Raw genomic sequence first — 24,617 nt, 5'->3', positions numbered from 1 at the left:
AATGTGTGGAGAGAAAAGTCATTCTGTACCTGGTGTGTGTGTGTGTGTGTGTGCATGTGGAACAAAGCCAAATTTCCCTCATGCTGTCACTGGCTTTTCTGTAGACAGTCAGCACTGTCACTCCCTGAACCTTGGTATTTAGAGACAGATGCATAAGTAAACAGTCTGCTCGCCCCACGATTAATCTCAAGCCATTTCCTTATCTCCAGGAACTAGACAGAGATTTATGAGCTAAGAAGATCTTCTCTCCACGCAAATAACCTAATAAATAATATCACAGAGCACCAGACAAATGCTTGCCAGGATCCAGCTGTGGAATGCACTTTCCACCGTTGCCTTTGCCATCAGACTCCCGGTCGGGGGGCAGCCATGCTAACTGCCCACATAGATACAGTGAGGGAATGGACACAGCTTGCTGTATGGTCTGGACTGCTGGTCAGCAGAAGATATGGTCAGACACCTCTCCACAAAGACACTGCTGAGCACAGGCTTCAACAACTCATTTAGACCTGGGTTCCCATCCAAGTTCCAGTCTTGCTTGTTTATAGGACCTTGGACAGTTAACTCCCCTTCTCTGTTGCAGGTTCATATAATGATGATAACAATAGAACCCACCCCCACCCCCAAACAGGATTAGTACAGTGATTAAATGAAATACTGAATATAAGTCCCTTCCTACAGTGAGTCCAGGCGCCGGCCTATCACGTGTTCTTGTGTGCAGTATAATGGCTCTCATTTGGGGTTGTAAGCTTACAGTGTATGGACTGAGCACGCTTGCACCACCAACCTAGACACACACTATTTCTTTACTCTACAGACACTGGGCAGAGAGAACGCATTCGGCCTGGGATCTGGCTGCAGTGCCCACCATGTAGGCCAGGAATTTTTACTCTCATGCTATCCATGGTGCTGTGGAAGTGCTCCCTGATGAGTCCCGGGCCCTGGGGGCTTAGTATGCACTAGACACAGGATAACCTCCAGGGAGCAGCTGGGCAGAGACCTGTGGGACACGTGATGTAGTGCTCTGTCTCTGATGATTTAGCATCTGCCTTTGATCCACAGGGTATGACGCCGCTAATGTATGCCTGTGCTGCTGGGGATGAAGCCATGGTCCAGATGTTGATTGATGCTGGAGCAAACTTAGATATCCAGGTAAAAAGAAACTCCTGCCCCAGGTCCTAACCCAGTTAGAGGCCACTCCAAGATCTCCAAAAGCCAGGCTGGGTGTGGTATTTTTGACATGCTCAGTAGGTGTCTCGTTAGACTAGAAATGTGCACAAAGACCAAAGAAAAGAGCCAGTCCTGGTGGCCCGTGCCTGTAATCCCAGCACTCTGAAGACTGTGGAAGGAAGTTTATAAGTTTGAGGCCATCCTGGGATACATAGGGAGGCCCTGTCTAAAAACAAGCCAAGAGAAAGAACGGTTGTGGTCAGAGCAAAAAGCACTTCCCTCTAAATTGGGACTGAGTATAGAGAGAATGGCCACAGTTCTATTTTCACGGCCCTTGCCCTCTTATTACTAGGCTAATCTCTGGCTATCCCTGTGTCTCTGCCTCTTCTTGATGAAGAAAGTGCTCCTCTTCTGTCTTCTTTTGCTCAGGATAGACATCACTAAGTGGGTACTTACCCTTTTTCTTTTGAAGCTGTCCACACAAGTACTCTTAGCAGACATTGCTAAGCAAATGTAGATACACTTCTGTTAATTTCACCATCCTTGCAACGAATTTCTTTAGCTAAAGTACCCGTGTCATCTGCTCTGGAATGTCACCTGTCCAGGAAGTAGTGATCATTTGTTGTATTTTTCAGGTTCCAAGTAACTCCCCCAAGCACCCTTCCATCCACCCAGACAGCAGGCACTGGACCTCACTGACCTTCGCCGTGTTGCATGGGCACATCTCTGTCGTGCAGGTGAGCTCCTGTGAGGTGAACCATGTGCCTCAACTTCCCAGATAGCCCCAGCCAGAGACACGGCTCCAAGCCAGGGCCCACCGGACCCACAAAGCTTCCCTGACTTGCCTCAGGAGTGGGCTTAGTGTAAGGGCACCTGTAGAATTAGGAGAGCCAGTGTCTCTCCTACCGAGTCCTGGAAGCCCTGGACCTCAGTCTGCTCCATTGCACACTTGTAACCCTCTTCTGGCCATGAGCTCTTCCCTCATGCTGTCCTTCCAGGCTTCTCCTTCCCCATCTCCCAGGGCCTGAGAAAGGACTGATGGCACAGCTCACGCGCAGCTAAGCCTCATTGTTGCCCACCTTGGCGTGGGCTGCCATGGCTGGCACCACAGTGAGATGATGATGGTTCTATGCAGGCAGAAGGGACTCCAGTGACATGACACTCGGTTCATAGGTCCCTGGGTCAGTAAGGTCTGCCAGACCTGCCCCCTGGGGTGGGCATCACTCCCTCCTCCAGCATGCAAGACTCCATGGGTCCGTGTGCTCTATGGGTAGTACTGTCAGGCTTACCCGTGGTAGTCAGCCCAGCCTGGCCTGCAGCCAACACTCTGTGGGCAGTTGTTGCCCAGTTGGCTACTACACCCAATCTGCTTTGTAGTCACTGCCTTCCCAGGGGCCTGAGCAGAGTTACAGCCTTAGTCCAGGCTGGGCCTCTGGGCTGTGCCCTGGGCTGGCCTGGTGCCCAGTTTCATCCAGCAGGCAGGTCCCCACCCCCACTGCTTTGCCTTGGCAGCAAGCACATCTGGTTTCTGACTGACGAGTCTCCAGCAGATACAGGCCATCCCTGTATCTGCCCCACGCCCAACAGGGGATCTCAGAACTCACCTGGGCTTCTGGCATCTGGTTGCCAGGGAGGGGTGGTCAGAGACTGGAGGTGTGTCCCCAGGAGCCTGGGAGTGTGCAAAGCAACGCCCCCGCCCCAAGGCAGACCTTTTGGAATCAGATGACCCTGCCTCCTCTGACCCCCAGCAAAACTGTCCATGCTGAAATGAGGCCACTTGCACTCCTGACCAGCCTGTGACATTCTGGCTTCTCCCCAATCCTTGGGGCAGCCAGTGAGGCATCCAAACATTGCTGGTTATGAGCCCTCGGTGGGTTGGGCATCATATCATTTTACTCTCAGTCATGTTCCAAGGCAGTCTTCTGCACCCCCACTTTGTAGACAGGGAAGTCTAAAGTTCAAGCCGCTCCAGTCAGTGGCCAGCACTGTCGCCCATGCTTTCTACACCTGCTACTCTTCAGGGCCCTCTAGGGAAGTGCTTTTCAACCTTCCTAGTGCTTCAACAGTTCCTCATGGTGTGGTGACCCCTGACCCCAAAATTACTTTTGTTGCTACTTCATAGCTAGTTTTGGCTTCTGTTAGCAATCATAATGTTAATATCTGCTCTACGGGACATCTGGTAGACCCACAGGTTGAGAACCACTGCTCTAGGGATTGCAGGTGACACCTCCCTTGCTGCTCATCTATGTGGGTTCTCCAGGTCGTCTCTGAAGCTGCTTGGTGGGAAAATATTGAGAAGAGTTCCAAGGTGGTCACAGTTCAGGAGCTTTGGTGCTTGGTGGGGTGGAGGTGAAGGTTACAGAGGAGCAGATCCCTGAGGGTACCCAGACATCCCCAGACTCCAGTGCCTCAGCTGCCAGTGTGAGCTAGTTCTTGGTCACATTTGGAGAGACTTGCAAGTCGTGTCCCCTAGAGCCCTCCACACACACACCACCCTGTTGTGATGAGCAGCGTTTTCTTCCTGTGCCTGACAGCTGCTGCTAGATGCTGGCGCCCACGTGGAGGGCTCGGCTGTGAACGGTGGGGAGGACAGCTATGCCGAGACTCCCCTGCAGCTGGCCTCTGCCGCTGGTAAGTAGACTGCTTTCCTGCCCAACACGTTCTCACATCACTGTGACCGCATTGAGCTATCTGCTACCTTTGGGAACCCTTAATTCACTCCTTCTAAGCTACTGAAAAGGGGTGCTGAGCTTAGGGTCCAGTAGGGCAGGGAGCCCTCCCCTCCTGAGGGCCTAGGCAGGACCCTGGTGGTAGGACACAGCCAGCATATCCGACCTCCCTCTTGCAGCCATGTGATCATTCCCGATTGTCACTATGGGCCTCCCTCTACCCTGTCTGCCCCATCTTGCTTTCCCTGCTCAGATACAATCTAATCAAACCTGGTGCTGCCACCTTGTCTTTCAGGCAACTATGAGCTGGTCAGCTTGCTGCTGAGCCGAGGTGCTGACCCCCTCCTCAGCATGCTGGAAACCAATGGCATGGGCTCGTCCCTCCACGAGGATATGAATTGCTTTAGCCACTCAGCTGCCCATGGCCACAGGTACAAACCCTGGGGTGCCTGTTCTGGGTAACTAGGAACACTAAGAGCCAGTCCTGATGACCTTTTCCTGAAGCCAAGTGCATGGCTCAAGTGCAGGTCAGGATGATGTAGGTTCTTGGTCAGTGTGGAGGCCCTAGACTTTGGAGACCTGGAAACACTGGGTGAGCTTCTGGGTCCTGCCACACTGGCACTAACTGGGACCTGCATCTTCCATATTGGGACAACACCCTTATTTTTTTAGCAAAGCAGTTATTGCTGTAGCTGCCAGGGACACTCAGGACTACAGTCCCCTGTGAAGTTGGTGGTGACTGTCCAGTGCCTGTGGTGGTCCCAGAATATCCCCAGAGCTTCCATTCGGCACATGGGACAGCCGTGAAGAGGCTGCTGGTAGCTCCAGGAACAGATGGCAGGCCTGCCTGGCCTTGTGACTGGCACAGCAGGCTGAAACTAGAGCCATGAGACAGTACTAGGGATGGAGCGTAGCTGGGACAGAAATAAAAGGCTGTTGGGCAAGATGCCACTGTGCGGTTCAGGGGTATCTTCTCGCCACTAGCCTTGTGCTCCTGCTGTACCCTCCCCCAACAGTGCCTGCCCTTGGACTTATTTCTAGACCCTACACTGTCCCCGTTAATGCACAGAAGGAGAGCGCCAAGGGCTGGTGGCCTTTGTTCATTGTGCGGTAGGTCGCTTAGGTGGGGCTGCCATGCCATGGTCCGTGCGCATCTGATGGTGTGCCTGCTACCTCTGAGTCAGCCTGGCACACTACCTGGCTTAAGGTAGAAAGGCAGCCAGGGCTCAGAGAGGTAGAACAACCTGAGATCACACAGCCAAATGCAGAGCTTCCATCATACCGGGCTCCTCCACATGTCTGTGGACGGGGAATGTGGAGAGTCCGCAGCTGCCCTAAGGAGCTCGTCATAGCCACAGAGCTCTACACTGTAGCTCAGGTAGGCACTGTCCATCCATCTTGGAGACCGCAGGGCTTATCTTGCTATCTTGGCCTACAGGAATGTCCTGAGGAAGCTCCTGACGCAGCCACAGCAGGCCAAAGCAGATGTGCTGTCCCTAGAAGAAATCCTGGCGGAGGGCGTGGAGGAAAGCGACACATCGAGCCAGGGCAGCAGCAGCGAGGGGCCTGTGAGGCTCAGCCGAACCCGCACAAAGGCCCTGCAGGAAGCCATGTACTACAGTGCTGAGCACGGCTACGTGGACATAACCATGGAGCTGAGGGCACTGGGTGAGGTTGCACGGGTGGACACACAGAAAGACACGATGCATACATCCACCTGCTCACATGGGCACATGGGAACAGCCACTCACTGCTCTCAAGGCCCCGGCCTCCTGCTTACAGACCCTCTCTCCTCTCTGATACAGCATCAGGAGTTTGTATAGGACCCTGAAGAGCACAAGGATGCCAGTGTGTCTGGCTGCTCAGCTTTCCGCTCCTAGGGTCTGCAAACCTGTGGGCTTCTGTGTCGCCCAGGGAGGCTAGTCAGCTGTTAGCTGTGTACCATGTGAGCGCTCTTCGTGGGTTTGGTGCTGGTGATCCTCAGCTAAGAACAGGATGCCGTCAGCTAGAGCACAAGGCACAGCCGTGTTATTGTGAGGCCAAATGCACAGACCTGTTCCTAATGCAGCTCCTCATGGTTGGGGGTCACCAAAACATAAGGCTGTTTTCATTACCTCATAATTGCGCTACTGTCATGAACCGTAAATGTATTTTCCAATGGTCTTAGGTGACCCCTGTGAAAAGGTCATTTGACCCCACAAGGGGATCATGACTCACAGGTTGAGAACCACTGCCCTGGGACCTGGCCATCAAAACCCAGAAGTACCGTTGGGATACGACTGAGTTCTGTCATGAATTTCACACCCTAGTGTTAAATTGCCCCAGGACCCCAGGCTCACCCTGGGGAGCTCATATGCCCACTGTGCACAAATACACCAGTGAGCTGGAGGCTACGAACTCCTCCAGAATGGGAGGCAGTCCATTTCAGGCTTCTGGACAGAAGAGCTTTGTGTCCTTGTGCGCCCTGCATATTTTCGTGGTCTATCTGGTCATCCCTCTTGAATGGGTCCTCAGCAAATAATTCTAAGGGCCACCAAGCAATAGACCCCGAGAGTGGCCAGAGGCCTTTCTCCATGTCATCGGATGAAAAGCCAAAGCCGAAGCACCCTGTGCCCTGCCAGCTGGGCCTGACAGGAAATCCAAGCTTTGACTACAAAGCTCGGCTGAGGGGCACACAGCATGGGGCAGGGGTTCCCATGCCATGAGGCGTCAATGCAGAGGCCACCCTGGAAAGGCTGTGCTGCACTGGGAGGGTGACATCCACCCTTCTCTCTGGCCAGGTGTCCCCTGGAAGCTACACATCTGGATAGAGTCCCTGCGAACCTCTTTCTCACAGTCCCGGTACTCGGTGGTGCAGAGCCTCCTGAAGGACTTCAGCTCCATCAAAGAGGAGGAGTACAATGAAGAGCTAGTGACAGAAGGCTTGCAGCTCATGTTTGACATCCTTAAGACCAGCAAAGTGAGTGGGGCCCAGCAGCCCCAAACCACAGAGTCCTGGGTTCCAGATCCTAGGGTGGTCCTATAAATTTACATGCACGGATGTCCTCCCAGGCACAGACAGCCACCACCCCAACACCCAGAGTTGCACTGTGTGGCTGCCAGAGGGCAGAGGCCATGGCAGTGCAGGCTGGAGCCCAGCCAAAACAGCCATTTGGGAAATCACAGATGAAGTGACAGTCCATCCTGGCCAAGTCAGAGAGATCCAGTGGGAACAAACAACAGCAGCTGCTCTGCTCCTGGCCTGGACTTCTGAAACTTCTGGACTTCTGGCCTGGATGCCAGAAGCCACAAGCACAGCCAGCCACGTGCACGGGCTGACAGTTCTTTCCACCTCTCCCTACAGAACGACTCCGTCCTCCAGCAGCTGGCCACCATCTTCACGCACTGCTATGGCACCAGCCCCATCCCCAGCATCCCAGAGATCCGGAAGACCCTGCCAGCCAGGCTAGGTATGTGCCTGTCCCCATGGGGAATTGTCCCTCGCACTCCTCTACCCTTTCTCTCCATCACTCTTGCCTCCTTTTCTGTTTCCCAGTGCCAAGGCCCTAGCCTCAGTTTCTCTATTCTCCACTTTGCGTCCTCTGCCCCGATCCCATCACAGCCCTCTTAGAAACCCTGACGGTGGACACTCCGCCACTCCCTGTCTTGTCCTCCCACCCACAGATCCTCACTTCCTGAACAACAAGGAGATGTCAGATGTAACCTTCCTAGTGGAAGGAAAGCTGTTTTATGCACACAAAGTCCTCTTGGTGACAGCGTCTAACAGGTAGGCAGCCTGGGTAGCAGCCCTGGCCTCAGGGACACCTGCAGTTCTTTCAGCATCGAGGTGTGTTGTGGGATTCCTCCTGGAGATATATAAACAAACATGTATCCACCCCAGTTAGGACGCTTATATAAATGGTTCCACCTAAGTCTAGCTTAGACCTATGAGTTTTTTGGGAGGGTTACCTAAAGAAAAATAATGTCTCAGAGGCAATCCCAGCACAGGTTCATGAAAGCTGCATCTCCAAAACACCTGGCCTGACTTGCCCAGAGTCTATTCTTTGCAGCACTTACTGTTGCTGACATAACCTTAAGGAGAGACACTGTGGATTTTGCAAGATTCAGGAACTTCCTCAGAACGATCTTCTTTACCTCCAAATCTTGTTTCATCTACTTTGGAAGAAAGAGCTACACAAGGTGACACTAGTGGCAGAGAAGAGAGACCAAAGGGACCTTATAGCCTCTGACCCGTGGCAACAGAGCTCCCACTTGCCCCTGGGGTCCACAGTGGGCTGGAACTGGATGCAGTGGAGCAGAGTCCAACATGCAAAGGAAAATTCTGAGGGGCTTCTACCTGCTGAGTTACTGCAGCTGACTGTTAGAAGTATTCTGGAATGAAGAACCAGCATTCCCACCGCAGGCTTCAGGTCACTGTGCAGGGAGGGATGGTGGGAGCCTAGCTGTCAATAGGATGATAACAAATAGCACTTGCTAAACGTTAGTTGAGGATCAGGCAGCCATTTCTAGAGTTCCGTCTCCCAGAAGCTACCCAAGTGGCATTGCTGTTAGCACAACAATGGATCAGGCCCTGTTCAAACCCCACCCTTTCTCCTTGTTCCAGGTTCAAGACCTTAATGACCAATAAATCGGAGCAAGATGGGGACAGCAGCAAAACCATTGAGATCAGCGACATCAAGTACCACATCTTTCAGGTGTGTGGGCCTCAGGGTTATACGCCTTGGAAGTCCCTCTCCACAGCCCATCCTGGGCCTCGTCCATCTGGGCATTTTGTCCTCTAAGGCCCCATGTTATTTACCAAATCAGTGATCACAAGGACCCACCCAGTCCTCCCCTGAGCCAAACTGATCCAGTGTGAGGCTGCAGCTTCAGAGTCTACTCAGGAACCTAGGCAGCCTACACAGACCCTTGCTCACAAAGTGTGCGGGCCTCATCCTAGAGTGAGCTGCTGTAAGCCTATGCAAATGCATTGGTCCAGGCTATTAGGCAACCATGATGTAGACTGCCCTTCTTCCCAAGAGTCTACGCCTGCCCTGCTGACCAGATGGGAAAAGCATGGGGAGCCAGTCCAGCCTGTAGAGGCCCCAGCTCAAGATTTAGGCCGAGCAACAGAAACTCCAGGTGTAGCATTTGAGGAGGGTCCAAAGATTTGGTTGGGTCTCAGCTGAGAGGTAATTTCCAGAACTCCACCCCCCTTTCTGTGCGTCTGTGTTAGGGGGAGTTGGGACTCAGGCCTGTAGACCTGACCCCCTTCAGAGCTCTGACCACACAGAGGCCAAGCAATAGCCGGTAGGTAGTGCTAGGCCCTGCCCTGCCCTCCCCTGGGCAGGTTAAGATCTCACGGGAGCCGGGACAGCCAAGGTTATACAGAGAAACCCTGTCCCAAAACAACAACAAAGATCTCATGGGAGAGAGCCCCACCACCACTGAGAAGCACAGGGGGCCACCACAGTTAAAGCCAGGTGTGGTGACAAACATAGCCCCAGCCCTCATAGTTTGAGGCAGGAGGCTCATGGGCTTGAGGCCAGAGCAGACTACAGTGTGAGACCCTCAGAAGGCTGCCCCACCCACCCCAAATGCAGTGCTTGATTCCTCAACCTCCTCTTTAGTCACTGGCTTGGCATTAGCCACTCTGGGACAGAGGAATTAGGAGGATGAGGCCGCCCTCAGTGAGGTGGGGCTGTGACCTTTGTGAGTACAGGGCAGGGGGAGGCACTTCCTGGAAAAGTGGCAGCCAGGCTGGGATATCCACAGCCAGTTAACAAGGCCTCTGACCGTACAAACAGAATCCCAGAAGCCAGAGTGTGAAGACTTAAACTCCAGGACACAGGAAGCTCCAGTGAAGGGTGGCACTGTTTACTGACACTTCATTTAAAATTTTTAAAGTTATTTTGGTAGGGTGCAGGGGGGAAGGCAGAGGTTTGCTCCTCCCACTATGTGAGTCCTGGCCCTTCACCTCATATCGTCAGGCAGGGGATAGGCACCCTAACCTGCTGAAGCAGTTCACCAGACACCTCTTAGACATGGTTCAAGCTTCTCACCTGCTTCTCACTTGAGCCTCACAGCATAGTTGGGACATGGATGGAAGAACAGTTGGGACCAGAGACTCAGTAACTAAGGGGCTAGAGGCAGGGAGGAGGAACCTGGGGTTTCTGGCCTCAGTGGTGGAACCTCCCCTTCTCTCTCAGCCCTGGGGAGGGACAGTTCAAAAAGCATGTTTGGCCAAGAAGCCCAAAGTCCAGATACTGAAACATGAGGGAGAGCAGAGCTTGAATGTAGGATGGTCCCAGAGAGTAGCAGAGATTGGTGGAAAGGTAGGGAGATGCGTGTGGGCTCAGCCTTGGGGCCAAGGAAGGGCAGGCTGGCAGCTCCTGACAAGGGTAAATGGGGACAGCAGGCCTAACAGGGTGGCACACACGGGCCTTGGAAACATTAAACCCTCAGCTCCTCTCCCAGTGTTAGCCAGTTACTCAGATCTGGCCCAGGACCTCCTGCCTGCCTTATCCCAAGGAGCCACCGGGCCTGTCTAACTTTAATTATATACTACAGCATAAAAGTATCAGTTCAGCATATCAGTATGTAAGAAATTGAGGCGTTTGCTTTTTTAGTTCTGGAGACTAAACCTAGGGCCTTCTGCTTGCTGGACAAGCACTGTGCTGCTGAGCTTGCCCTCCTCTGTCCCAACTGAGGTATCCCACCAGGTCTGAGCCTCTGTCCTGGTGGCTGAGGAGACACCAGCACTCGGGAGGCAAGCTACTGGGCCACTGTGTGACGGCTGTGCAGGCTCCAGATGGGGCCGCAGAAGCTGTGGGAGCCTGGCTTCAAGATGGGAGCCTGCCAGTACCTGGCTGAGCTGTCAGGCTTTCTCCTAGACCCTCTGGTGCCTCTCCAGCCTGAGGGCCGGTCCTAACAGAGCCTGACTGTGCCGGCTGCAGCCTTGTTTACTCACACGCCTGCCAGCGCCTTGCTGGGGCTGTTTCTTCAGCCAACCAGAGAGAATTGTTTTCCTTTTTCCAACTGGGAACCTCACCAGGTTCCAGTGTAATGGCAGTATTTGGGATATGAACATCAGAACTCAATATAGCTGCCCACTCCTGGGCCCTCCCGTGGAATCCCAGCACCCGCTTCCTCAGAGCCTCAGGCAGGCCTTAGCCAGGCAGCAAAGTGAGCACTTTCTTTCTTGGGGAGATCTGCCAAGGTATCAGAACGTGGCCTGCATAGACGGCTATCCCTGTACTCACCCCTCAGCTCCACACAGACTTCTGCTGCTTCTGAGACAGGGTGTCACTGTGTAGACCAGACTAGCCTTGAACTTGCCACCCTCCTCCTCCAGCACTGTATTACAGACCTGTACCAACATGTCTGGCTATTATTAACACTTTTTTTTTTTTTTTTGCTTTGAAATGGGCTGTCCCTGGCTGGCCTGGTGATGGGTGGCCCTCAAACTCGGGCAATCCTTCCATTTGGCTTCCCAAATGCTGGGAATATAGGCATACAGCAGCACACCTGGTTCAGACATAAATGTTGTGCAGAAGCGATGAGCACACTGTGGGGTTGAGAGTGAGGTAAGAAAGGCCTGCTGTGGAATCAGAACCCAGAATGACTTGAGACAAGTCACCTTCCCACTCCCACTTCCACTTCCACAGGGAAAAGCTCCCTGTCCTGGCTAGGAGTCCCAGTGGCAGAGTTAGGGTCACCACTGTGCAGCACAGGCAGCATTTACATGCGTCTGCTTCCTCTGCAGAAGCTGATGCAGTACCTATACTATGGAGGAACAGAGTCCATGGAGATCCCCACTGCCGACATCCTGCAGGTAAGAGCAGGGCATGCAGCCCAGAGTCCTCCAGACCTTCAGTTCTCAGCCCCGACCCTAGACACACAGGGGGGCGGGCTGCCACCTGAGGAAAGGGCACTTCTGTTGACCAGGAATTGGGCACACCTCCGAGCCCAGTTTTCTTGGCCATGCCTGTGGGTAGAAAGGTACAGTGGGAAGGGATGGTTCAGTACACCTTCTGCTCACCACTGGCTAAAAAGCACGTGGCTCAGGATCAAGGGGGTGAACACCTAACTTGGAGCCCAAGATCTCTTTTGAGGTCAGAAATCTCAGCCCCCTTCTGTGCCCATCCTGTATCTCTCACATCCCAGCTACTACGGAGATGGCCTAGAGCAGAACCAGTTCAAGGCCATCTCTCCTCAGACTAGTCTAGCAGGAGGCTGGGTCCCGGGGCTTAAGAGGAAGCTTTCATTTCCAAGAGGCCTGCTTTCCCCCCATGACTAGCTGCTGTCAGCTGCCAACCTGTTCCAGCTAGACGCCCTGCAGAGACACTGTGAGATCCTGTGCTCCCAGACCCTTAGCGTGGAGAGCGCCGTCAACACCTACAAATACGCCAAGGTAAGTGCTGGGGATGTGCAGCCGCTTCCCACCACACTCCTCGCAGCAGCACCCCTTCACAGCACTTTCGGTGGACCGGAGAGGAAACACATGGGCCCAGACCATGTAGAGGGGCTGAGGGAGCTTACAGCTCCAGCTGGAGCCGATAGCCACAGCTGCCAGCAGTCAGTTGGTTTAGAACCCTCTCTCACACCTAGTCCACCTACCTCTGAAGCACGCTCTCTTCACTTCCCACTCTGCTACCCTCATTTCTGTTTTGGGCAGTAGCATCCTCCTGGTCTCTCCACATTCTGTCTAGCTAGTATTTTTTCCAAAGTATGAAACCATGCCATCCCCCTACTTGGCCTGCCCAATGCTGTTGGCTGCTTGTGAATAGACGCCGGCCCATGGCAAGCTTGGCCAGGCTCCCAGCATCCCACCCTCACTTCCCTTCCCAGCCTGTTCCTGCCCAGGGCTCCTGTGACAATCCTTCCCTCTTCCTGTAAAGCACTTCTCAAGACCAGCCATCCCTGTGTCTCTGTCAAGTTATATCTCCAGGCCTCAGGCGTTGCCAGCTTTTATTGTCCATCTGTAATCACCTAACTTGTCTCATTAATTCCTTGGGTCTTATCCTCCCTGTCCCAGAATGTTAGTTCCAAGAGAGCCCAAGAGGGACTTAATACCTTTGCCCAGCTCAAAGTGTGAGCCTGAATTAGCACAGTTTTGGAGCATTACCCATGACACCCATGTGCTTCGTGCTGGGCAATGCATAGCCACTACCCTTAGCAAAGGAGCTGTTTCATTTGTGGCATAGGTAAGGAAAAGGTTGGGGTCAGGAATTCATTAGTGTTCTTGGTGACACAACGGAGACTTGAACCAGGCATTCCCAGGAGATACAGAAGGGAAGGTAGCTTCAGGAGGCAGGCAAGGACATCTCCCCAGGTTTAAGCTGAACCCTGTTGTGAGTAGTGACATCTGAAGGGTGGGGCCCGTTTAGGGGGTGGAAAGGGCCATACAAAAGCCATGGGCCTCATTTCTCTCCCTCCCCGCAGATCCACAATGCCCCGGAGCTGGCCCTATTCTGTGAGGGCTTCTTCCTCAAGCACATGAAGGCCCTGCTGGAGCAGGATGCCTTCCGGCAGCTCATCTATGGCCGAAGCAGCAAAGTCCAGGGCCTGGACCCACTGCAGGACCTTCAGAGCACCCTGGCTGAGCGAGTGCATTCTGTCTACGTCACCTCTCGGGTGTGAGGCAGGGTAGAAGCTGACTGCTCTCTGTGGGTATGAAAGGTCTTCTGAGGCCAGAATCAGCCACCAGTGACCCCTCCCCCACTCCAGTGGAGGGAGCCTTGTAGGCCCTTCGGAGCTAGGCTCATGGGGGCACTTCCTGCTCTTCCCCCAGATAACCCTCTGTGGTGTTGACTGATCCTTGGGAGGACAGAGAACCCACTTCACTGGTGTTCAACCGGTAACTGGCAAGGGAGTGTGACAGTTTGCACCTCGAGGGCCACCCCGTGCCCTGTCCCCTCCAGGGGCTCGGCAACAAGCCCACCCACCTCAGCTCCAGCTCTACCCACGCTGGCTGTGGCCGCTGAGAGCATGGGCCTTCTTAGGAATGTAGAGAATGCATCCTGAGCCCCACGCCACTGGATGCAATGGCTGGTATGTTTTGTTTCCCTAAATGCCACAGAGAAAAGGCTTTCCAAATCTTGTCCTCCAAGCTGTGCCTTTGAAAGGGCTGGTGGCCCCCGTCCGTGAAGACGGGGCCTCTAGTGGCCTTCCCTGCAAGACTACTCACTTAGAGTCTGAGCTCAGAGCTTCGGAGCTGAGGGCGTGATGGGTACAGTCCGGGAACACAAGGACCTCAGCTCTTGCTGCTACAGTTAGCAGCCAAAGTGAAGGGGTAGGTCCTAGGACTTCCGGCCTAGCTCTAGCGTGTCTGTAGGCTCAGGCAGCAGCGCTTTTCGCGGCCTCTCAAGGGCAAGGCTCCTTTCACTCAGGACTGGAGCGCAAGAGCACACTTCCTATCTGGGATCTGTGACTCTTGGGCATGAAAGACAGGGTCTTGGTGGAAGAAGTGTGTCCCCTCCTGCCCTCAGTCTTGGCTCCCCATCCTCTGGCCTGTTTATGGACAGAGGCTGGGACAGCATCCTGAACAGCTACCTTAGGAACTATTTATTCATCAGAAGCCCCCAGGGCTTACAATCCTGGAAAATATTTTCAACTTGCTGCTTGTGCTGGATGTACAAAAGAATGAGTGGTATTTTATTGCTGTAATATTGTATGATACTGTAACTATACCTTAACGTCACTTACTGTAAATGTACCATGGTTTTACCAACAATAAACACTCATTAACAATGACCTTGGTGTCTGCTCTCGTTAAAAGAAGATTGTTCAGAGCTGCCGAGAAGCCCCACTGTCTGTGCCACTGGGCAGGAAAACCCCATAACAGAGCCACTCACCTGCCCAGGTGTCAAATCCGAGTCTGTCCTCCGATGGGCTAATTTCTTCACCTAGGAAATGAGGCAGATAAAAAATGGTATATGACATTGGGCTAGGGAAAACAGGATTGACTGGGGAGCCCTGTCTGTGGCTTTTTCTGACCTTACGGCCCAGGCTGCTCCATAAGGAGATGATGAAGCTACTTATGCGCTGGTAGACCTGTACCCGGGTCCACACTGCATGGTCTGGTAAGACGCACCCTGTAGAGGCAGGATCCTGAGTTCAAGGCCAGTTCAAGTTAGGAATCTGCTAACTACACCACCCCTCACCCCCATTCTTAAGATTACTGGTAACGGAAACCTAGTGGCTATTTAGTAGCACTTCTCCCCTACTTGGAAGAAGACAGACTCCAGCAACCAGTCCCAGGAAAGGCTCACTTCCCACCCTGCTAGGGGGGAGGCCAGGCAGAGTGGCCTGAGCTTCAGTCTGGACCTCCCAACTCAGCAGTGAGGAGTGTGTGCGCACATGCACCACAGTGCCCTCTGGGGGTCGCAGGAAGGAGATGCAGTCCTCAGAACCACCCTGTGAGGGTGGAGGGGCATCAGAGGTCTGCAGTGTCCACCCTTGGAGGGTTTGTCTCTGATCTCTCTACCTCCAGCAGAGCTGTTCCCAGCCAAAGAGGTGGGTCTGCTTACAACTGGCTCCAACCTGTTCCTCTGCAGGGGTGCGAAGGTTGTATGGAATCATTTTTTTAAAGATAGGTCTGGAGATAGGCTAGATGGGCAAGAGCGTTTGCTGTGGAAGCATAAGGGTCCGAGTTCAGATCCTAGCACCTACGTGAAAAGCGGGGCGCAACCACATGCACCCTGTAACCCCAGTTAGCACATGTGGGCCAGAGACGGGATCACTGGGGCTTGCTGGCTGGCTGCCAGCCTAGCTCTAGTTCAGTAAGAGACCCTCTCAAGAAAATAAAGTGGAGGGTGATGAGTGGGACACCCATTGCCCTCTGGCCTACACACACACACACACAGAGTCTCTTGGTCACTCCAGCATCCTCTGGGGTTGCCAAGACCAGCTGAGCAGTGGGAAGAGTCCAACAGGCTGGCATCGGCCCCTCAAATTAGGGCTGGGGAGATCATGAAGGAACCCTCTTTGCTCAAATCCTGTCAGCTGCTTCCCCATCCTAGTGACATATGTGGAGCTGGCCCATCTGACTTCATTTTGAAAGTGACATCTCCTGAGAGAGAAGAGCTTTACAGACGTCATTCTGTTGGGGACCAGGTGGTGAGGTCTGAAGGAGGCATGCCCTTTCAGGTTTGAGGGAAAGACAGGACGCTTTGCAAAGGACCTTGACTACACACGTCCTTTTGTGTCTCGTATAAAGGCCATCCTGGTCGAGCCGAGAAGCACCCTGTCCCAACACAGTTATGGCTTAAAGCCGGCCACCTCCAAATGCAGGGCACAGGCTTAGGAGTCTGGCCACCCCTTTGAGTCTCTGGCTAGCTCAGAGACTATTTTAGAATATGACCAGTCCTCATTCTATCATCCTGGAGTGGCTATCTCTGAGCAGCTCCCCTGGTTAGACCTGGAGAGCAACCAGAACCCAGACAGGGTCCACTGTCATGAGTTGGGAACTGTTCTAAGGAACGCCTGCTCCCCTCTGCTCACTGTTCCTCATGGCGGGGGTACATGGATGCCATCACTACCGCTCAGTTGTGACCTGCTTGCACCTGAAGCAAGGTAAGGCCACACGCCACCCTGTTGTAACAGAATATCCGAGGAGGAATAGGATATAAAGAGGCAGAAGAGGGTGGGTCTCAAGGTTGCCAGCCTCGTCTACAAAGTGAGTTCCAGGACAACCAGAGCCACACAGAGATGCCCTATCTTGAAAAGCCCACAAGAAAGTTAAGAACATTGATTTCTTGCAGTTCTGTTGAGGCAGAACCTGGGGACTTGTTGGTAGTGACTGTTGACTGGGTGTCTCCATGTGTGACAGGAAGGCTCAGCTGAGGCACAGCAGGTTTTTCCAATGGGCCTGCCTACTCACGCTAACCCAAAGCCCTCTAACAGATTACCTCTGACAGTTCCACATGGAGACTGCGGACATCTGAACCACACAGTGCCCAAGATCTCAGAGCGTCAGGGCACAGGCAAGCTCCTACGGGCCGCCTGGACAGAGCCAGGGAGCAGTTTCAGGAGCTGGGGACACCAGGCAGGCTGTGCATGCTACCCAACTCTTCTGAGCACCTGTGTTCCAGTGTTTTGAATGGCAGGCTCAGGAGGCTACCTGAGAAAAGGGAAAAAGAGCCCTTTCCTGTCTCCTCGCAAGCTTCCCTGCAGACAAGTGGCGGGGGTGGGTGCAGCCCTCGGCTGGGCACCAAGCCTCTTCTCCCACTGGGTGGGCCACATGCTCACTACCTGTCGGTCCCGAAGCTAACTAATTAGCTGCTTGCTTCCTTCCATCCTGGTCTATTACATTTCCGCCAACTAGTGCTAAACAAAGGGTCTGTGTGGTTTATAGTGTGGACACCATTAAACACGGGGACTGGGCCTGTGTGAAGCCACCATGTAATTTCTGTTTCTAACAATTAGGGTGAACAGTAGAACCCGGCAGGAGACAGCTAACGTTCAAGGTGACCACAGCGCCACTGGGTACCTGACACGTCCTTCACGGGTGCCTAGGCCAGAGCTCTACCCACACAGTGTACCAATGGCCATGACACTTAGGCCTCCACTTTGACCTGGCAGACAAAACTCACCAGAACAAACAAGAAAATGTGCAAAAAGGAAGTATGTAACTTGCACACATGCGGCTTTTATAAGCACTGGAGGCAAATGGTCTTTTCCAAGATGTCCTTTATTAAAAATACTCTAGCCCAGGCGCAGTGGTGCACGCCTGTAATCCCAGCACTCCAGGAGGCAGAGGTAGGTGGATCACTGTGAGTTTGAGGCCAGCCTGGTCTACAAAGTGAGTTCAGGACAGCCAAGGCTACACAGAGAAACCCTGTCTCAAAGAAATAAAAAATAAAAAGAAAAACTCGATCCTTCCCCTCACTTCTGCCAGCAGCTGTCATTCGACAGTCTCCCAGAAGGCATTTGGGGCTCAGGTGCTGCAGCCTACCTCAAGGGCTCAGGCTTCCTGGGTCTGAAGACAGCAGACATGCTGCAGCCAGGAACGGACAGAAGGGATAGGGAGGGCCTGCTGACCCAGGCCTCAGGGTGCTGGGACAGGTCTGCAGTGAGACGGAGCACTCCCCAAGAAAGCTGTGTACTGGAGGGCCAGGAAGGCCAGGAACCAGCTCAGCAGCCATAAGTGGAATGAGTCTGAAAGAAACCTGGCCCAAAGTGAAACATGACCCTGGGGTGGAGTGACAGACCCTGCCAATGCCAGAGCTGCTCACAAGCCAAGTTCTTAGCAGACTGTCGGAGCGGGAGCACACAGATGTAGGACAGGCCTGCTCTGCGGAAGCCCCTCGCTGCCACCCGGCTCAGCTGAACACAGTTCACAAGCCGGCCTCCTCGCCTCACTACTTCTTCCGCTTCAGTTTCGTCTCCTTTCTGTTGTTATCTCTCTTCTTCAACTTCTTGTTCTGTTTGGGTTCTTGTTTTGTTTCCAGCTTCCTTTTCTTGTCACTGGAGAAAAAGAAACACACCAAGGACAGAAACAACATTAAACAGCACATATCTGGAACAGTCGCTGCAGGTTGCTCCTGAAAATGACCCTCACCCCACAGACTCGATACCCAGACACTTGCCCTGCAATCCTCTGGGGACAGCAGGCTTCATGCAGGGCTGGGACTACGTCAAACAGGCCCACCCTGTGGAGCAGCCCGAGCTCTCCTCAGAGCACTCCGCCCCAAGACCACAAGTATCTAAGTGCCCCAACAGAGATCATTCCCACCACATGGGACCCCCTGGCCTCACCCCAGTGATACCAGAGGCAGTTCTTAGCACACACATGGGATCTTCAGGGAAAGCCCGTGTCCTTCCTGACGCACCGCTGTTAACTGACGTTTCCTAAACAGCTAGCACAAACCCCAGTACTAGAGACGCGGGAGTCACGGCAAGCCTCATGCCAGGGTGGCACAAGGATTGAGCAGACAACCTGCTGGTTGGAAGCCCTCAGGGATGAGATTCTCTTAACGGCACTTTGCCCTGGGAACAGACTCCCTCTGAAGACAGTATCCAGAGACTATTAACATCACATACATCAAGCTCCTCATGGAGAAATTAATAAGCTGGGGGGGGGGGCTGCAGAGATGGCTCAATCATTGATAGAGCAGCTACTACTTTTTTTTTTTTCTTTCCCCTCATCCTGAGCCAAGGTCTTCAGGGTCTTTCTATGTAGTTCTGACTGGCCTCAAACTCCCAGAGATCTGCCCGCCTCTGCCTCCTGAGTGCTGCTTTTTAAAATGTGAGCCACCGTAACTGGCTTGGAGCACTGCTCTTGCGGAAGATCAGGGTTGAGTTCCCAGTGGCTCACAACTATTGTAAGATGACCCAGTGCCCTCTTCTGGCCTCCACAGGCACCAGGCACACACATGATACACATATACATGCAGGCAAAACACTCACAAAAACCTCAAAAAACAAAATGCCAAGCCTCAGGGACTGTCGAAGGGCAGGCTGATGAGTACTTCACGCCAGTCCTGAGGTTGTGGGCCACAGGGCATGACAAGACTCATGACTCCTTCCCAGCAGTCTCAGTGGGAGCTGAGGGACCCCTCGTTCTACAGAGCTCATGGCCAGGGTTCTCCACAGTAGGTTTATTCCCAGGCCTTTTGTAGTCAAAGCCACTGGCATAGCATGGGGGAGCCTAATGCACTTGTCACCCTGTTCAAACTAGGACAGGCTGACTGCAGGACAGATGGCTACTGGAAGATATGGCTGTCATCTAGACCCTTCAAAGTGCTAGAGTGACATCAGGAGATGGAGGGGACAACACCTGACTTTCTCAGATTCACTGCTCAGAACCTTCCCAATGCGCCCATGAGAACAACTCTTTGGGAACCCATCAGGATTCCCACAAGCCTAAAGTGGCCATGCCAGCCTCATGTGTGCAAGCCCTGGGCATAGGGGATCTTCTGCTAGTCCTGAGGGAGCTATAATGCATTTGCTAACTACAAATGCATCACTTTGCAGATGAGACACTTGGGGAAAAGTGTTCAGTGACACCAGGATGCCTGGAGTGGCCTCAAGGGAGTCAAAACTATTTTCATTTTAATACTGATCCCTCTGTTTCTTGCAAATGTTCTGTTTCACAGAAGGCACAAGGAAGGAGGGCACCACAGTGCCTACAGAGGCAGACACCAGAAGCTAGCTGCTCCCACTATGCCAGAGATGAATGACACTGGTCAAAGTAAAACTGTCTTTCTCAAGGCTTGGCTTGGTGGTAAAGGACTTGTCTAGCAAACACAAAGCCCTGAGCTTGATCCAAAAACTTGAATCCAAACCCATTCTATTACTCATTTCAAACAAATATTTTTAGTTTTCAGTTTTCAATCTTTGTTATGAGAACTAGCAATAAAAAGGGCCTGCATAGAAAAGGGTTCTGTCTTTTTTAAGGCATAAAAAAACGCTAAGACCCAGGATTTTGAGAACTGCTTGGAGGAAGGACACAAAGTGACTCAATGACAAGCTCTGTAGTGGAAACACCTGGCCCAGCTCTGGCCCTGTCCTCACCATGGTTACTTGCCCACTTGGGCTGCGGTTGCTTCATCTTTAAAGATGACTTAAACCTTGGCCCCTGGTCCCGAGGCTAACACAGCAATCAGGGCACAGCGGCAGGCCCACTCTCAGGCTGCCTCTGAGAACTCAGCCTTGGCCTGCTGTTGAGTACGAGAGAGAAGAATCCAAGCCTAGGATGCTGCCTGGTTTGCAGATGTGCTACCAAGATGGCCCTAGACAACTGAGAGGAAGGAGGAACCATGACACTTCCCTCAGCATTTGGTTCTACCTCCTGCTTCCCAGGAAAAGCTACAAAGCCTACTGGATGTGTGGGGGGCATCAGGCCCTTACCTTTTCAAACTAACAATGGAAGCATTCTGCCCAGCTTTGCTCAAAACTTCATTCCACTCCTCATCATCCCCACGGATTATGTATCTGTAAAGAGAGGGGAAATATTAAAGCCTGTCAGAAAGAAAGATTGCTTAATGAAAAATACGAAAGTGACAAGGTGCCCACACCAGACGTTTTCTACCAGGAGACACAAGAACAGCTACAGAGAGGGTGACAGGCATTCAGCCAGGCCTGAGGCGTAGCCCCACTGGACAAAAGAGTTGTATGAAGAGGGGAGGAAAAGGATCACCAGGAACCAGTGAGAAGGCAGTCTTGCCATCATCTTTTGCCACAGCCCCAGCCATCACCATCCTCACTCTAACCACAGGCCCTGCCCTGCCAGGCCTCCACCTCCCTACCCTGCAACCTCCTACTTCTTTCAGATAAAGCAGTCCTGGCACATCAAAAAGAAAGCAGTTTGACACCCTGAAATAACTCCTGGCTATCCCCGTCTGCTGAATCACCACCATCACCAATGATCTCGTTGCTGCCAAGTTCAGTGGCTCCTGGTCTAGAGTCATGGGGAAAGGCCTGAAGTGCCAGGACTGTCATATCTGTCAACCCCTGGGTGGGTGGAGAGGAAACATCACAAGTAAAGCTCAAAAGGAGTTGCAATGCCTTGTATACAGAGCTCCTGATCGGGGGCGTTGAGGTGGTAGAATCCCTCCTTCAAACAAATTCACAGACAAAAACCAAAGGGGAAGGGACTACAAGGCAGAAGCTCTTCTGCTCAACATCCCCCTCCTGGAGGGGCCTGAGGAGGAACACAAACCCAAGTGACCAAGAACTCTGGGATCCAGGGAAAGAAGAAACTTCGAGGTGTCAGCTGTAGTAGTCCCAAGACAGTTTCTGAGCCTGTGGGGTGTGCATGCGAGAGGTAGGAGACTGCAGACTATGGAGCCAGGGGACTCTGGCTGCCTGCAAGCAGAAGGGTGACTTACTGAGAGAGGTCCATCTCCTTCAATTTCCCCACTTCTTTCTTGTGTTTCTCCTGGAATTCCTTTGCTGCTTCATCCTGTGGTCCAGACAGAGCAGGGGTCAGCGAAAAGGAGTTTGCAAAGCCCAAGAGAAGGGGGAGCAGGGTGTGACAGGGGAAATCCACTTCCTTCTGAGGTACCCTCAGAACACTATGAATAGCCTTACAGCCTGCACACCTAGCAACTATGCATTTGGAAACATATCTGGAAGGGTAAGCAATGTTTCACTGATAACTGCTAGGTTCCCACACTCACCCATTCAGTGGGAGGCACAAAGTGAGAGGGACACTGTCTTGGACCTACAGAATGCCACCTAGTTAAGCTAGTGCAAAGGACCAGCTCTTTTAGTTTTTATTTTTTGTTGTTTTGTTTGATAAAGTCTTGTTCTGTATCCCAGGCTGACTTGAAGTTCTCTAAATAGCAGCTCACCCTGGCTCTGAGCTGAAACACTTCTACCTCTCAGCCTGAGGGTATAGGATGCCAGCATGTACCAGGACCACCAGCCTGCAGGACAGTTCTGAAGCAGTAGAGGAGGCGCTCTACATTTGCAGGCTAACAATAGCCAAAGGAAACAATGGGTACCCCTAAAGTTTCAGCAGGGACGTACCAGGTCATCGCTTAGCGTCTTCATTGTGGGCTCCATGACAACATCCTTCACTGCCACCATCTGCTCCTCAATAGCCTTTTCCTGCACATCATTAAACAGCTGCAAAGACAACATGAAGGAAGAAAAGATGCAGGAGCAGCAGGGGTCAGTCACTCACTCCTCAACAAGGCATTTAGCATCTTAAAGAATGCTCCAGACTTCAGAACACAGATGATCACAGCACGAGCACATAAATAGGCTGAGTATATATACCACATCCCAACAGTGGTGTCTCTAGGAAGGAATCCAGCCCTTCACAGATACTGGCTGACATTCCAATCCCAGCCCCCCCCAACCCTGTGTGTGTGTGTGTGTGTGTGTGTGTGTGCGCGCGTGTGTGTGTGTGTGTGTGTGTGTGAGTGTGTGCGCGCGTGTGCAGCAAATACATCTAAGTTTTAGTACTTGTTATAAACAAAGAGCGGGTGTGTTGTGTTACTGGAAATAGACCAAAATCCTGCTCCTGGGCCAAGGTTACCTTCACAACTTTTCGGATGATCCGGTTGAAAAGCCCCATCAGCTGGCCTGAGGGTAGCTCGATCTCCTTTTCCAGCTGATCCACAGACTTGTGCTGCAGACCAATTCCCAAGAGAAGAGCCTGGAGGAAGGAAAATCAAGTGGAGTGGCTTCAAAGACAGCCCTGGCCCATTAAGGCAGCCCTGAGAATGGGACTGCCTCTTTTGATGAAGCTTTCTGGCAGCAATCACAGAGCAGCAGTGTTTACTTGGTATCTTCTCTTCCACCAAGTTACTCAGGCACCAGAACCACTCTCTTCTGAAATGCACTCTAGCTCACACTGTCCCAACCAGCATCCACTTCACAACCACACCCCGCGTCCAGGGTAGCCTGGACTTCTGCTAAGGCAGAGAGGTCGGGGAAGTATGTGGGCGCCCACTGAAGCAGCCTGCTTGCTAACAGCACAGCTACATTACTCACCTCGGCCTGCAGGGTGAGAATGGACCAGCAGCTCTGCTGGGCTAAAGACACAGAGCTACTTCTAAGCACTTGACTAAGAGCCCAGCACCAGCAGCCCCTCGGCCCTCCCTTCTCCCCCATGGAGTTCCAGATGACCTACCGACTGGGCAGCCGACAGCGCCAAGTCCCCCAGCTGGTTCAGGAAGTACAGGCGGGAAATGGCTGGGATGAGGTCCATGATGAGATGATAATCAACCATGTTCCGAGAGTACATCTCCAGCCGCTTCAGGTCATAGGGGAGAAAAAGCGCCTCCAGATGCTCCCGGCCTAGGGCTGCATGTGCAACAAAAGCCACACGGGTCAGGGCAGTCTGAAGCCCTCACAGGAAACCATCCAGGAAGGGGCTGGACGGGTAGCTCAGCAGTTAAGAGCGCTTGCTGCTCTTGCAGAGGACCCATACTCAGTTCCCAGCACCCACATAATTCACAACCAACCGTAACTCCAGTTCCAGGAGTTAAGACGCCCTCTGACCTCCACAGGCACCAGGCACACATGCACACACGCAAGTCTACATATAAGTCTCTAAAAAATGTGCTAAAATGCCTTGCCACGGATAACACAATCCTGAGCTGGCAGTGCAGACAGCCACCAACATGCTGGGCCGAAGAAAGACCCTGGTGTCCTAGCTCTACAAGGACACACCTCCCCCTTTCCCCATTTGTCACTCTTCCTCCAGATTCACCTCACAGAAGTGTGTGCTCTGCCCAGCTCAAAAGAACCCAGATTTTCCCATCAAAATAAAATTAGTAAGAGGTAAGTAAATGGATACATAGGAACATGTGCACAAACACAGATATACACATAGCTAAAAACGTATATAAACTGTTAGTAGAAAAAGTGACTGCTAATGACCTCTTACACGATTTTTTTAATTTTCATCCAACTAAACAACAGATTTATATGCATAAAGCTCTTCTACACACTGGCCACAGATGCATGCTTGATGCAGTTTCACAACTAGTTAACAGAGCCCCAGACACTGAGCTAGCTCCCCTAGCATGTTTCAAAGCTACCCACTGTATGAACTTCTCTTACACCTGAGAGCCACTCAGCCTGGGCAGGGGATAGGCTTGGGCAACAGGAGGCCGCATGGAGAGGCTGAGGACTAGAGCCGCCCCATAGCTCCCAGGGTGACAGCTCACCTGGCTGGGCTGGCTTCGCTATGTTCTTGTTCTGAATGATGTTCAGAGACAGGGCAGGAGAGAAGGTGCTGAACTGGTAAGACAGCAAGGCCAGGAACCGTCTCCGGAAATCTGCAGGACACAGCCAGGCAGTTAGCAGTCTGGAGGTGCCCTCGCCTGTCACCTCCCC

The 24,617-nt window shown here is 52.7% G+C and overlaps 2 protein-coding genes across 2 annotated transcripts in view; one reads left to right on the top strand and one right to left on the bottom strand.

Moving 5' to 3' along the window:
• Window positions 1-14,573, top strand: part of Abtb2 (ankyrin repeat and BTB domain containing 2) — a 155,606-nt gene extending 141,033 nt beyond the window's left edge. Inside the window, exons 6-17 of the mRNA XM_060371597.1 lie at window positions 1,063-1,152; window positions 1,806-1,907; window positions 3,705-3,801; window positions 4,135-4,270; window positions 5,278-5,507; window positions 6,620-6,798; window positions 7,183-7,288; window positions 7,503-7,605; window positions 8,443-8,533; window positions 11,584-11,652; window positions 12,118-12,231; window positions 13,263-14,573. Of these exons, the coding sequence (XP_060227580.1) occupies window positions 1,063-1,152; window positions 1,806-1,907; window positions 3,705-3,801; window positions 4,135-4,270; window positions 5,278-5,507; window positions 6,620-6,798; window positions 7,183-7,288; window positions 7,503-7,605; window positions 8,443-8,533; window positions 11,584-11,652; window positions 12,118-12,231; window positions 13,263-13,460 (1,515 nt within the window). The 3' untranslated portion in view covers window positions 13,461-14,573. The remainder of the gene's footprint in view (window positions 1-1,062; window positions 1,153-1,805; window positions 1,908-3,704; window positions 3,802-4,134; window positions 4,271-5,277; window positions 5,508-6,619; window positions 6,799-7,182; window positions 7,289-7,502; window positions 7,606-8,442; window positions 8,534-11,583; window positions 11,653-12,117; window positions 12,232-13,262) is intronic.
• Window positions 14,574-17,492: 2,919 nt separating this feature from the next.
• Window positions 17,493-24,617, bottom strand: part of Nat10 (N-acetyltransferase 10) — a 37,994-nt gene continuing 30,869 nt past the window's right edge. Inside the window, exons 23-29 of the mRNA XM_021658249.2 lie at window positions 24,449-24,559; window positions 23,407-23,579; window positions 22,810-22,929; window positions 22,296-22,394; window positions 21,653-21,726; window positions 20,673-20,756; window positions 17,493-18,287 (exon numbers count right to left, since the gene is read on the bottom strand). Of these exons, the coding sequence (XP_021513924.1) occupies window positions 18,182-18,287; window positions 20,673-20,756; window positions 21,653-21,726; window positions 22,296-22,394; window positions 22,810-22,929; window positions 23,407-23,579; window positions 24,449-24,559 (767 nt within the window). The 3' untranslated portion in view covers window positions 17,493-18,181. The remainder of the gene's footprint in view (window positions 18,288-20,672; window positions 20,757-21,652; window positions 21,727-22,295; window positions 22,395-22,809; window positions 22,930-23,406; window positions 23,580-24,448; window positions 24,560-24,617) is intronic.

The sequence above is a fragment of the Meriones unguiculatus genome, chromosome 18 (assembly GCF_030254825.1).
Source record: "Meriones unguiculatus strain TT.TT164.6M chromosome 18, Bangor_MerUng_6.1, whole genome shotgun sequence".
In the NCBI taxonomy this organism is placed as follows: Eukaryota; Metazoa; Chordata; class Mammalia; order Rodentia; family Muridae; genus Meriones; species Meriones unguiculatus.
Note: the sequence above shows the minus strand (reverse complement) of the source record. Positions and strands in the feature narration are given on the sequence as shown.